We start from the raw sequence: 14,485 nt of genomic DNA on the forward strand, positions 1-14,485 counted from the left end.
GGCTGTCTGCTGTTCTCCTTGGATATTTGTTCGGTGAGATGCGATATTGTAATGAACAGCTGAAATGATGTTTAACTTAAACATCTAAGTTAAGTATCAGAATTTCAGGTAGAAATTTAGACAGATAATTGTGTTTTCTTGTTCTATCTTTACATCTCTTTGCTGCCGTGACTTGTCTTGCTGCACCTCTCGAGATACGTGCTGTCCTATTACTTATCAGAATACATTCTAGGTCTGAATAACATGCGTAGATGATTCGTTTAAGCTGCAGAAGTTACACAGATTGTGTAGATTTTTTTTAGTGGTGTTTAGTTGAAGTGATTGTAATGGCCATGTCAATAGCTTTTTCTTTGGTTACTGAACCAAAAGTACCACATATGTTTTGAATCAGTGCCTTATTAGAAGATCCAAATAAGGCCACGTTTTAGCAGGCAGATTTTAATTTAAAATCCCATGGTATGTCTTGAAATCCTGTACCTTAACAAGGTTCTCATAGATCTTCTACCATATTTAACAATGGGAATGAGGCTCCTTTGCGTATAACCATCTTTCATTTTACGCCAAGCCCATTTTGAATATATCTTGGCAATAAGATATATTTTCTGACTTGACGTGGTTACAGTAAACAGGTAAGGGCTTCTTTACATAGTTCGCTGAGGATCTGAGAATGAAGATAATTGATGCCATCAAAGCAGTGCAAAGCTGTGAAAATATTTCAAAGCATTTCTTGCTCACAATTTTCTCTGCTACTGTCTTCTGAAACTTTGATCCTTGGAGAATTTGTTTTCTCTGTAATTCTTTCCACTGTGTACTAGACTTGCGTCTTTTTGTTTTGTACTAATTGTTGCCCTGCAAGCGAATATAGAGATGAGCTTTTTTTTAATGCCATTATTATTATAAAATTCAAATGATGAAAAAAAAGTGAATAAATTATGAAAATCAACCCATTTTTTGTCATTTGTGTATTCTCTAATCATTTTAATTTAAATCAAAATAGTTCTGTTAGTTCTCACTGTTGAATTCCATAGAATTCTTCAGTCTTCTTCTGAAGCTGAGAATCCATCTTCTCAGTCACAGTTGCAATTTAGGCTGGTATTTAAGGGGTATTTAAGTAGGAATGCATGGCATAAAATTACTAATTTGTGGTCCTTTAGGAACACAACTTCCTTATTAACTTCCTTCAGGAGTTGATATGTCGTCAGCACTTACTGTAAAACTGTAACTGTAATCAAATTATAAGGCAGCCAGTTGCAAATCTGTTTTGGGTTAATTAACTTGAGCTTGGCTTGGATTTACTAGTCACAGTTTTTTTACAGTTTAAGTAGGGCTTGCTCAGAAAAACACTAACATTAGCAAATGTGGATGCCTTCTTATAAATTATGCTAGTTTTTTTTTTTAACTACATTTTTATGCCTACCTGAGGGGTAGGACTCCCACTAATGTTCGATGTGATGTGAAAGCCAGAGCTAAGAGATTCCTCTTCCCTTCCTAGACTGCTGACCTGGGCTGTCTAGGCTGTGGCATTGCCAGGTTTTGAACCTGAAGTGCACAATTCAATATTTTTATTTGAATTGTTTTAGTATTTTGGAATAGCATTTTTGTATGTAGATAGTAAAAGCTAATTATTACTTGTTATTAATAAAGTAAAGGTCAGTATCTGTACACAGTAACTCTATAGTCTCCGTTTCTCTGATGTCATCTTTCCACAAATTTCAGAGGCTGTTTCAGTTACGGTTTGTTTTACAGATAACAATACATGAACTGAAGCCTGACAGTAGTTTTCATTTTAATTCTTTTTAATGCTCCATTGCAAGTGCTCAAGGTGTTTAAGAAATGTGAAATGACACTATACTGACTATACTTTTACCAGCTTACAATCTTTGCTGTTTTCTTTTTGGTACTGAAGATAAGTTTGCATTGTGGGTCAAGTATTTCTGTGAACAGAAAAGTAAAAAAATACAAACACTTGATTGTTTCTGTCAGTTTTATTGAACTAAAGTTTGCATGGACATTAAACAAGAAATACATATTTTATTATTGCTTGTTAGTGTCCCTTGTGGTCTTCACCCTTTATTCTGCCACTTCCTTGCCCTAAAACACATAGACATATTATTAGTAACAGAGTGTATTGCTGATTATTAAAAGTGATCATTTAAAAGAACTGTGATTTATGCCAACAGCAGCTCATGTGTTTCTAAGACTTTCCGTGTTTTTTTTGAATAAGTAGACTTTACCTTTCCAGCATCTCGGCTCCTGGCTCTGAGTTTGTTGACCTGAGACTCAGCAATGTCAGCACGCTCCTGAGCTTCCTCCAGCTCATGCTGCACCTTCCTGAACCTGGACAGGTGAGTGTTTGCCTGCTCCTCCTGTGAGAATGAAGTCAAGTCAGATGGTTTAATGTTGTTTTTATGAGTGAAACATGTTCATCTGCATGGTCTTGTCACTCATTATATTGCACTGCATGTACAATGCAAGACACGTAATGGCACACTTACAGCTTCCTCAGCCTGTCTCTTGTAGGCCTTCACTTTGAGCTGCAGCTTGTCCACCAGATCCTGCAGTCTGTTTACATTCTTCTTGTCTTCTTCAGTCTGCAAAGGTTCTGTTGTAGGGTTTGCTTGGTCTAGTAGATATTGTTTTTATAGTGTGTATGTTACTCAGTTAGTGCTTTACCTGGTAGGTGAGTTCTTTCACTCTCCTCTCATATTTGCGAACTCCTTTAACAGCATCAGCGCCGCGTCTCTGCTCACCTTCAACCTCAGTCTCCAGCTCACGCACCTAGAATACAATGTTTTATGTGTCAAATTTAAACAAAATAATGTATTCTTTTCTATTTCCACTGGATAAAGAGTGTGTCATACCCTAGACTCCAGTTTCTGAAGCTGTTTCTTTCCACCCTTCATGGCAAGGCTCTCAGCCTCATCCAGGCGATGCTGTAGATCTTTGACTGTAACCTCAAGGTTCTTCTTCATCCTCTCCAGGTGAGCACTGGTGTCCTGTTCTTTCTTCAGCTCCTCTGCCATCATGGCAGCCTATAATATAAACCATGAAATCAATTTCCTTTTTTCCGTTATAGAAGACACATGTAAAATCTGTGCAGTTAAACACTCACATCAGTGATAGCCTTCTTGGCCTTCTCTTCAGCATTTCTCGCCTCCTGAACTGTATCATCCACCTCACCTTGAATCTGCACCAGATCAGCCTCAAGCTTCTTCTTGGTGTTGATTAGACTGGTATTCTGTTAAAAGGAATTACAGTCAAGCCCTTAAGGTGATTTGGCAAGGAAGTTGAAAGGAACAGCAAACTAATGAGCTGGTAGAACATACCTGAGAGTGCAGTAATGCCACGCGCTCACTGATATCAACCAGCTCTTGTTCAGCCACTTTGCGGCCTCTCTCTGTCTGCTCCAGTGCAGCTCTCAGCTCCTCAATCTCTGCCAGCATCAGGTTATTCCTGCGCTCCACCATGGCAACCTGCTCCTTCATTTCTTCCTGTCCTCTTAAAGCCTCATCAAGGTGCAGTTGGGCATCCTTATGGAAAATTAATTACAGTTGTTCAGTGTCTAGGTGACTAGGATTAGGATGTTAGAAAGGAAGTATGAATTGAAGTGAGAAAATACCTTGAGTTGTCCTTGAACATTTCTGAGCTGCTTCTGTGCCTCTGCAGCCTGACGGTTTGCATGGCTCAGCTGAATCTCCATCTCATTGAGATCTCCTTCCATTTTCTTCTTGATTCTCAGAGCATCATTTCTGCTCCTGATCTCAGAATCCAGAGTGCTCTGCATGGACTCGATCACCCTCTGACTGTTCCTCTTAATCTGCTCCATCTCCTCATCCTTCTCAGCAAGCTTCCTGTCAATCTCACTCTTTACCTGGTTGAGCTCGAGTTGGATACGAAGAATCTTGGATTCTTCATGTTCAAGTGTGCCCTGAAAAATAACGTTAAATATTAAACTGTTTCCTGCAAACCAGTTATACCTTTACATTTACTCACGTTACGTGTCGTGTTACCTCGGCTTCTTCAAGAGCTGTCTGGATTTCTGATTTCTCAGTCTCCACTGTTTTCTTTGCCTTCTCCAGTTCATGGATGGTCTTTCCAGTCTCACCAATCTGTTCAGTCAGGTCAGAAATCTCCTCTGAAATGAGAAATGAGAGTAGTAATTGCTTTTTGTTTGTCTTAATTTATTGTTTAAAAATATTTCTATTAACATTTGTATGTGCCTGTTAATTTCTAAGTCACATACGCTGCAGATTCTTGTTCTCTCTCTTCAGGGTCTCCAGCTGGTCAAGAGCTTCCTCATATGAGTTCTTCATCTTAAAGAGTTCAGTGTTGAGAGAGCGAGCCTCTTTCTGAGCTCCCTCCAGCTCAGCCTGACCTTCTTCATACTTCTGCTTCCATTCTGCCAAAACCTAGAAGGTAAAATTACATTTGTATTCAGACAGACAGATTTTGGTGCATTTTCATTGTTCAGTTTTAGCCAACAAGCCCTTTACCTTGTCAAAGTTCTTTTGCTTCTTGTCAAGATTGGCAGCCAGAGCATTGGCTCTCTCAACATCAATCATGAGGTCCTCCACTTCACCGTGAAGTCTCTGTTTGGTCTTCTCCAGAGAGGCACACTTGGAATTTACAGCTTCAATCGATTCCTCAGCATCTTGTAGACGCTGGGCAAGCTTTTTCCTGAGAAGGTCAAATTTTGTAATGTGACATGTTTATCTAGCAACTGTGTCTTTGTGTTGAAAATGAGGAACTGTATACTTGTTACAATTCAGCATTTACTAACTTGGCCTCTTCAAGCTCCTCAGTACGCTGGATGGCATCTGTCTCATATTTGCTTCTCCACTGAGCCACTTCACTGTTGGCCTTGGACATTCCACGCTGCAGCTCAGCCTTGGCCTCCTGCTCTTCCTCAAACTGCTCTCTGAGCAAATCACAGTCATGACGTGCTGACTGGACAGCATGAGCCAGAGCGTTCTTTGCCTAAAATGAAACACACACTTTTTTGAAACAGTGCTTGTTGTTTTAACTTGGTGTTGCTGAACTATAATACAAATGTGAAACAATTAAAATTATGTCAAATACTGCATTTTAATAGTACCTTGACTTCCTCCTCAATTTGTCTTTTGAGTTCTTCAATCTGCTGTGTGTAAGCCTGTTTTCCTCTGGTCAGCTGAGAAACAAGTGCTTCTTTCTCCTCCAGCTGACGGGTAAATTCACCTTGGAAAAGTTTAAGGAAATTAGATTATAAAAGTGAAGCAAATTTTCAATAATTTTAATTGCTTACTTGTTTTCCCTTTAGTTACCATTCTCAGTCTGTAGTCTTGCTCTTTGTGCACTCAAATCATTCAGTTGACGAACATGTTCATCATTTTTAGCTTTGAATTCGCTGAGCTGATCCTCAAGAGTCCGACACATCTTCTCTAGATTTGCCTAGAAATATATACTCAGTGAAAATAATTGAAATGAAGAAGGATGCTGACACATTTTAATTATATCCCGTATGGAATGCAGTATATAATCTTTCAAGCACATTTCATCCACCTTAGCTGAGCTTTAATGTGCATAAAACAGAACATGAAGTAACTAAACATCCTACATTGTTTTCTATGCAAACTGTATTTTTCCTCTCAATGTTAACACACCTTTGCTTTTGCCACAGCCTCCATGTTACTGGACAGGTCATCTATCTCCATCTTGTATTCACTCTTCTCCTTCTCCAGCTTCTGTTTGACCCTTTGAAGGTTGTCGATCTGCTCTCCAAGCTCAGCAACACTGTCAGCTTGTTTCTTGCGGAGGGCAGCAGCTGTGGCTTCATGCTGCAGAGTGGATTCTTCCAGATCACGCCGCAGTTTCTGGAACTCAGCTTCACGCTTCTTGTTCATCTCTATCTGAGCAGCTGTGGCTCCACCAGCCTCTTCAAGCCTTTCACTGATCTCTTCAAGTTCCCTGGAAAGATCGGCTCTCTGCTTCTCAACTTTAGCACGAGCTGCACGCTCAGCCTCAATTTCCTCTTCTAGCTCTTCAATACGAGCCTGAAAGAAAGATTTTCAGTCATTAGATATATGTGTTAGATGTATTAATAGATTACGTTAAATGTAGCTTAATTGAATGTTATGTTTCTGCAGAGACGAATTACCTGGAGCTCCTTAATCTTCTTCTGAAGCTGAGCACCCAAGGATTGTTCATCTTCAATTCTGCTCAGAAGTTGGCTGATTTCAAAGTCTTTCCTGTCATGAAAATGGCATAGAATACATCCTTATTTTAATGTCGTTTGAACAAATGAATTATTTGTTATCTACACTGTATGGTGGTTTATATACTTTTTGATCTTCTCTTCAGACTGCTGCTTTTCATTCTCCAGGTCCATTATGGACTCCTGTGCCAGTTTCAAGTCACCCTCAAGCTTCCTCTTGGCTCTTTCAAGGTCCATGCGGAGTTTTTTCTCTTGCTCCAATGAACCTTCAAGCTATAATTTATGGAAAGCAGAGATTCTGAGGAAGGCACAGAAGGACTGTAGAGTACATTTATTGTATATATTTTTGTTTGATCTTACATCATCCACTTGTTGTTCAAGCTTTGTCTTAGATTTGGTCAAAGTGTTGACTTTGTCTTCCTCTGCCTGGAGATCATCAAGAGTTTGCTGGTGTGCCTCTTGGAGGGCTTTCTTCTCCTTGGTAAGCTTGGCAATGCTCTCATCCTGAGAGGCCATCTCCTCAGTCAAGTTTTTCACCTGTGTGAAAACATTTTGAAACGGTATATTATCATTAATTTATGAATATTGCTTTCTCACATGATATAAACCTTGCACGTCTAATCTTCCACAGTCTTTAACTGCACTTATATGTATAAACTATTAACCTTGTTCTCAGTGGCATGTTTCTCCTTCTCCACTTTAGCCAAGGTGAGTTCCAGATCATCAATGTCCTTCTTCAGCTCAGAGCACTCATCCTCCAGTTTCCTCTTCTTGGCGGTCAGCTCAGCATTGATTTCCTCCTCATCCTCCAGCCTCTCATTTGTCTCTTTGAGTTTGGCCTCAAGCTGGATCTTGCTCTTAATGAGGCCCTCACACCTTTCCTCAGCATCAGCCAGATTCTCTGTTTCCTGTGAGTTATTAGGATTTTTTAAACATTTTTAAGATTATCCCATGTCTTGGAATGTGCAAACTTCATTGTAAAGACTTACAGATGTTACTGCCAGTTGCAGGTCATTTTTCTCCTGAAGAAGTGACACCATCTTCTCTTCAAGCTCTTTCTTCTTGGCCAGTGCTTTTGCCAGATCTTCCTTCATTTTCTCATAGTTCTCTTTCATGGCAGCCATTTCTTTTTCTGTTTCTGCACTCTTCAGAAGAGGCTTGATCTTGAAGTACAGCTTCATCCATGGCCAGTGTTTCACATTCATGAATGAGCGGATGTTGTATTGAATGCTATAGATGGACTCCCTAGAATGAAGATGGTTCAGTTCTTCATGCTGCATTTTCAATTTTAAGATTATATCTTGATTATTCTTGTTTGTTTAAATATTCATGTGATGTCTGTCTGCTTTATTAATCTAAAAATACCTCCTCTCCATCATCTTGACAAACTCTCTCCTCATAAGGTAGCCACGACACAATGCTTGAGTCATTGTCACCAGAGATGCTAGTTTTTCATCTCGCATCTCCTCAAGTGTACCAAGTAGACCAGCTTTGAAGAAGACCTAAACAGACATTTTATAAAGTTACTGACCCAGCTTTTACTGTGTACCTACAAAGTATGTTTAACATATATTTACACACTCGTAGAATTTAGCTCACATTTGCTGTTATAAAGCATTCTGTATTAGTATGGGACCTCGTTCATTCATGCTTGTCCTGCTCCACCAAGAAACTTAAAAATGTCATCTAATTCACCACAGATATTTATATTCTCTGTGTATTTTTCCATGGACTAGTGACCTATCTAAGGTGTATCCTGCCTTCTGCCCAATGACCACTCAGATTGGCTTCATGCCCCCCCGCCGTCGACCCGGAAACATAAGCAGTTTAGAAAGTAACAGACAGGTACCATGTTTCACCATTGCAGACATTGACACAGATTTTATATTTTAGTTAAGTAGTCGGTCATTAATATACATGAAATAAATTTTAGACTTCCAATATGCTATATTACCATGTTATGAAAATAATTTGAGCTACCATTAATAGTAACACTAACCTTGGTGTGCCCAAACTTGTACTGGGTGTGATCCACATCAATGGAGCCCAGCAGTTTCTCTGAGGCTTTTTTATTGTCAATGAACTGTCCCTCTGGGATGACACTGGCATTCAGGACTTTGTATCTGTTTTCACAATTGTGATTCAGTAAATGTGGCAAATTAGTAACTGTTTGGAACTATTTTGTAACTGTTTTATGTTTTTAAATGAGACGACTATGAAAGCGACCTTTGCTTGAAGTCACCGTAGAGGATTCTGCTGGGGAATCCCTTTCTGCAGATTCTGATACCCTCCAGCACACCATTACACCTCAGCTGGTGGATAACTAGGAAATTCTCCATCAGACCTAAAGGTATAGGAGTAATGATGCCATGTATATTTTGTATTTTGAATATATTTTCGCAATATACATGTTATGAAGAGCACCTACCTGGAGTCTTGGACTCATTAGGAATCAAGCAGCGGACAAAGTGAGGGTGAGTGCTCCTCAAGTTGGTCATCAGCTTGGCCAAGTTCTCCTGTGGATTTTGTGTCATGACAGTGTCTGTTAACTAAGGTCATGCAGACTGGCACATGCATCCTCTTCTAATATTCATATCTTATTTCAGTATAAAAGTGTGTTACCCTGAACAGAGCAGACACAGTCTGGAAGGAACCGCCCTTCTTTTTCCCACCCTTCTTACCTTTTCCACCAGCATCTATCAAAAAAAATGTAATTAATCTGTATGATAGTGTAGTTACTGCTGCAGATTTAATAAATCTTTGTACTGATTTCCATTAGTTCTCAAAAATTATGTATAAGTAGATTTTTTTAAGCATGTATAAGTTTTTTTGTCTCCTTACCATCAGCAGCAGCGTGACCTACATACAGGTGGGACAGAAGTTTGTTTGCTGACTTCTGGTACAGCTGAACAACAGAGTCATTCAGGGGGTCTTTGTTCTTGTCCAGCCAGCCAGTAATGTTGTAATCTACAGTGCCAGCATAGTGCACAAGAGAGAAATGGGCTTCTGCTTTGCCCTTGGCAGGCTTTGGCTTCTGGAAGGCGTTGCTCTTGCCAAGATGCTGGTCATGCAGCTTGTTCTTGAAGGATGTATCTGTTGCCTTGGGAAACATGCACTCCTCTTCAAGGATGGAGAAGATGCCCATTGGCTAATTATGACAGATTTAGACAGGGGAGTTACATGAGAGCACCTTTGTAAAGATAGTGTTTGTTCTTTGAAAGTGGCTGTTGGTTCTAAGCACATTACCTTCTCAATAAGCTCAATGCAGGCAGCCAGGTCCATACCAAAGTCAATGAACACCCATTCAATCCCTTCTTTCTTGTACTCCTCTTGTTCCAGCACAAACATGTGGTGGTTGAAGAACTGTTGCAGTTTCTCATTTGTGAAGTTGATGCACAGCTGCTCCAAGCTGTTGAACTGTATTTCAAAAGAACCATGTTCATAGAATATATTGTTTATTTTATAATTTGTGTCACTTGACTATGACTGAACTATAAATATTTTGTATTTACATCAAAGATCTCAAATCCAGCGATGTCCAGCACACCAATGAAGAACTGCCTCTGCTGTTTTGTGTCCAACATCTCATTGATACGAACGACCATCCACAAGAACATTTTCTCATAGATAGACTTGCAAAGAGCCATTGTTGAATTGTTGACCTGTAGAGTTCAAAAGTATTCTTTGTTACTTCGTAGGTATTTGAAAAAAACCTTTATTTTTGTCTTGGTCAAATAATAGCACATTACCTGAGGTACAGTCTGGCCTTTGGTCACAAATTCGTTTCCGACCTTGACTCTGGGGTAGCACAAAGCTTTCAGCATGTCAGCTGAGTTCAGGCCCAGAAGGTAGGCGATTTTATCAGCCACTGAAGAAAAATGTTAAAATGTTTCTTGTTAGGAATTGATGCAAATGCTTCTAATTAAGCCAAATTTATCTTGTGATTTACCCTCAGTGCCGTCAGGCTCAGCCTGCTCCTCTCTCTGCTTCTGCTTGAACTTCATGTTGCCGTGATGCACCACAGCACCAGTCAGTTTGTAGATGTTAATTTTCTCATCAGCAGTGAAGCCCAGAATGTCAATAGCAGTCTGTGTTTGGTGAAACAGATTTGATGGACCAGAATGAGGCATATTTAAAAAAAAAAACATCTGAAGTTCAGTGAAGTTGTACTTACATCTGTGGCAATGAATTCTTCCACATCGTTGATGCTCTTAACTGTGATTTCACCCTGGCTGATCATATGGTAGTCATAGGGGTTGGTGGTGATGAGCAGTGCCTCTGTGTGAAAGACAAAATAAAGTCTTTAGACCAGATCAGTTCTACAACTAAACTAAGAAGAAATGGTAGCAATAAGACTTTTAGGTTCCGTACCAAGCAGCTCTGGCTTGTGTCCAGTCATGAGCTGGTAGAAGATGTGGTAGCTCCTCTCAGCAGACAGCTGGAAAGTGACTCTTGACTTTTCCAGTAGATCTGTCAAAATGTTGATATTAGTAATAGTTGCATTTACTAACATGATCTGTGCCTTCATTGTTTCAGTTAGATTTTTAATCTAATGTTCTTGAACTGAAGAGAGTAAAGTGGTGCAGTGTTGCCGAGTTAATGAAAAACAAACAAGTGCAGACAGGCTGTGGAGTGTTTGCTTGCTGCTTTGGGCACATAGCAGGTACCCCTTTTTTTAAAGTTACAATAGCCCCCCACAGTTTTGTAGGTAACATGTTCCGTCGTTTTCCAGTACAGATTCTTATTCTGTTATACACATCTCATGTTTATTGTATTAACACATGACATCATTGAGGGAGGACAGTAGGATTTACAGAATAATAAAATAAATGAATGAAATTCTCTAAGGACAGAAACTTACAGGTTTCAATATCAGCTGATGCCAGCTTGCCAGTTTGTCCAAAATGAATTCTGATGAATTTGCCCTGGAAATTCATAAAATGTTTTAATTGGTTCTGTATTTTTTGTATTTTTCATTATGCTGTATGCAGAGTTTGAACTTGTTTGTATGTACTTACAAAACGAGAAGAGTTGTCATTCCTGATAGTCTTGGCATTACCATAAGCTTCCAGGAGGGGGTTGGCTGCAATGATTTGGTCCTCCAGCGAACCCTAGATGTGATAACATACATTTTAGTAAGGAGTTCACTCACAAGTGTTCTGAAAATCCTACAATAGTGATTTATTTACCTGCATTTTGCCAGGAACAGGCTCTGCCTTCTTCTGTCCAGTCATTGCAATTATGGCAAAGTACTGGATGACTCGTTTGGTGTTCACAGTCTTTCCTGCACCAGATTCTCCACTGAGAATAGAAGTGAACAATATTAAGTTTTAATAATAATGCGCTTTGTTTTCAGAGTATTTTCAGAATTTTAGAAATTACTTAATTTACTGATGTCTTTGAGAGTTTCTGTTATCATTTTATCATGTGGGTCAATCGTCACATCAGAAGCACCTCAAAATGTTAAATGTACTAAATCTGCATATGCACTGAATATGAAAGAGAAGAGTGCTTCTTTAAGAGTGAGCTGTAGTATTTGGCAGATGCTGATTTTAGCTCAGATTGGCACCCAATCATTTGCATTGGTGATATCTTAGAAACAAAGAATGCTAATGTAAAAGCTCCTTCATAGGGATATCAGGTTGCACTTACGTGATCAGGATGGACTGGTTTTCACGATCTAAAGGAAAACATTGTATAGGATAGCATTATATACTATTAAGGATAACATGTCACATTATTCACAATGATCCATTTTTACAGTTTTAACAGTTTTCCGTGCGACTTTACTTCCTTTCTCTTAAGTTGTTTTATTTTTATGTACTGTTTTCCTTTTTTTGTTTGAGGAATATCATACCAGTGAGCATGAACTGATATGCGTTATCAGAGATGGAGAAGATGTGGGGTGGGGCTTCAATTCTCTTTTTGCCTCTGTATCCAGTCACAACAACTGCATCATATACTGGGAGCCACTTGTAGGGGTTCACAGTGACGCAGAACAACCCTGAGTAGGTCTGAAGATGTGAATAGAAACATTTCCAGAATTGTAATATAACTCACTTTTTGTGTGTGTGTGTGTGTGTGTGTGTATGTATGTATGAATGTATATATATAATTGTTCTTTTGAATTAACTTACATAGATCATCCATGCTGCGTAACGCTCTTTGAGGTTATACAGCACACAGGGCTCGTTCAAGTGGGTCATCATGGCCATGTCTTCAATTTTGTCAAATTTGGGAGGATTCATTGGATAGATATCATCCTCCTTAACTGTGAGGGTCTGTACAAAAACAACTTAGATTAGTTTGATTTGTAATTAAATAGAATGTCTGAGAGATACACAGTGCATTGTATGAAGCATTTACATGTACGCCTATGTCCTGGTCTCTTCATGGCCATGATCAGGCTGAAATTCATTGCATTACAATACATTCCCAGACAAACAGTCATTTTACATTTACAGATGAACAATATGATGGATCTCTTTGTATGTGTTGGATATACTCAGCAGTACCATTAACAAGCAATACAACTTTGAGAACTATGGGCCTCTTGGGTTTTAAGTACTATCTTCTTGAGCACGGTTAGTGAATGAGGCCCTACAACCTCGTCATAGGTCTTTTCGCTTACTTTGCCACACAGAGTTTCGACAGTGGCTTTGCCACCCTCTTTACTCTTTAGTGTACCCTTGAGGTACATCTCAGCGGGCTCAGCCACAAAGTATGCTGTTTTAGCATCAAAGGGTTTGTTCTGGGCCTCAATCCTCTCCTTTTCTGACTTGCGGAGGTAGATGGCCGCCGGCCCAAAACATTCCATCTCTCCATCCCCCATGATGGTGTTTTACTGTGAAGACAATTCATATGTTTGTCAGTTTTCTTTAAAAGACTACTTCTGGCTAGTGTAATAAAATCTTACGTAGACCAGCAATGTCATGCACAAGATGTTTGAGTAGAGTGGGGCATATCCTAACACCTAATACATGGATTACTTGTATAGAATAGGCTGCTTGTGTAAAAAGGATTCAACTTTTTTATACAAGCAACCTATGATTTCATGATTTCAACACTTATGAACAATTCAGCGAAACCTACATAGAAGGGTAAAAGTGGCAGTCGTGAGCTGGAGGTTAGGGAACTGGCCCTGTGACTGGAAGGTTGCCGGTTCGATTCCCAGAGCTGACAGTCCAAGACAGAGGTGACCTTGAGCAAGACAGCTAACCCCCATTTGCTCCCCAGCTGCCGTGGATATGGCTGCCCACCACTCCGGGTAAGTGTGCTCACTGCCCCCTAGTGTGTGTGTGTGCTCACTAGTGTGTATGTGGTATTTCACTTCATGGCTGGGTTAGATGCGAAGGTGAAACTTCACTTAATAATTACAATTATTTCAGTACAGTTCCATGTCAAGGTTTTCATGCATCAACGTAAATGTGGTCAGTGAGCCACTATCATTTTTCACTACAAAGTATAACATCAAATATCAGCACAATGAAACTTTACATATATTGTATTTACATGTTATCAGTTTTATGAAATGTTTCCAGTGAAATTAATTTATATGGGGACATATAGAATTCTCACATTGGATGGCTTCGTTGTTGCAACATGTTACCATCACCCCTTCTTGTATAGGCTGCACTGGGTAGCTCTCACTGTATTTAGTTTACTTTATCAGTACAGTGCTATGTTAAAGGGGAATGAAAGTAATGTAGCTGTGAATTCTGTGACTTACACACATCTCACTTGTCATAAAATGCTATGATAAAAAAAAATCTTTCCTAGTGTAACAAAAATATAATTAATCCTGATAAATATCACTCTGACTGATTTGAAAGGAGATCAGAGATTATGTTACTATCAATACGAGATGACCGAAAGCACATTTTCCTTTAACTTATTTAATTTCATAACAATATTTGTTACTGCGCTGGGTTATACCCCATGCCTCACTACTCACACCTTACCTTTTTGTTCCCAAGTGAAGGAAATGGTGAACAGAAAAGACTGTATATTCTGAAAGAAGAGAACAGTTGAGAAACAAATCAAAACAGAATTGTAATAATATTATTAAAATTATCCAAGAAGACTTTTCTCAGAATTAAATAATTGTAATCAGTTAGTAAGACTCACCTTTGCAGGGTTCCTGGGCTGGCCTCAGTGCTTGGAGGAGCCTCTTATATACGATCATTAGTGTTCACTCAGCAGAACCTTCAGGCTATGTTTGGTCATGGATTCTTGCTTGTGTATTTCCTCCCTAAGTGGCAATGATGATGTTGTGCTCCTGTATCATATTATACT

The 14,485-nt window shown here is 39.3% G+C and overlaps 1 protein-coding gene across 1 annotated transcript; it reads right to left on the minus strand.

Moving 5' to 3' along the window:
- Positions 1-1,966: 1,966 nt before the first annotated feature.
- LOC108416675 (myosin heavy chain, fast skeletal muscle-like) lies at positions 1,967-14,357 on the minus strand. Its single transcript, XM_037532415.1, has 41 exons — positions 14,318-14,357; positions 14,152-14,200; positions 12,822-13,034; positions 12,328-12,471; positions 12,048-12,204; positions 11,843-11,870; positions 11,380-11,491; positions 11,209-11,301; positions 11,052-11,115; positions 10,562-10,660; positions 10,365-10,468; positions 10,140-10,278; positions 9,940-10,058; positions 9,703-9,852; positions 9,437-9,607; positions 9,032-9,338; positions 8,813-8,886; positions 8,619-8,706; positions 8,417-8,534; positions 8,190-8,313; positions 7,556-7,692; positions 7,180-7,435; positions 6,856-7,098; positions 6,551-6,727; positions 6,318-6,463; positions 6,134-6,224; positions 5,640-6,029; positions 5,301-5,427; positions 5,096-5,214; positions 4,781-4,977; positions 4,494-4,677; positions 4,244-4,409; positions 4,011-4,135; positions 3,620-3,928; positions 3,327-3,530; positions 3,113-3,238; positions 2,862-3,032; positions 2,674-2,778; positions 2,496-2,591; positions 2,235-2,366; positions 1,967-2,091 (listed from the first exon to the last, which is right to left on the minus strand). Exons 3-41 carry the CDS (start codon positions 13,020-13,022, stop codon positions 2,071-2,073), a joined length of 5,814 nt encoding a protein of 1,937 aa, XP_037388312.1. The 5' UTR covers positions 13,023-13,034; positions 14,152-14,200; positions 14,318-14,357; the 3' UTR covers positions 1,967-2,070.
- Between the last annotated feature and the right edge of the window lie 128 nt (positions 14,358-14,485).

Source organism: Pygocentrus nattereri, chromosome 21 (assembly GCF_015220715.1).
Source record: "Pygocentrus nattereri isolate fPygNat1 chromosome 21, fPygNat1.pri, whole genome shotgun sequence".
Lineage (NCBI taxonomy): Eukaryota > Metazoa > Chordata > Actinopteri > Characiformes > Serrasalmidae > Pygocentrus > Pygocentrus nattereri.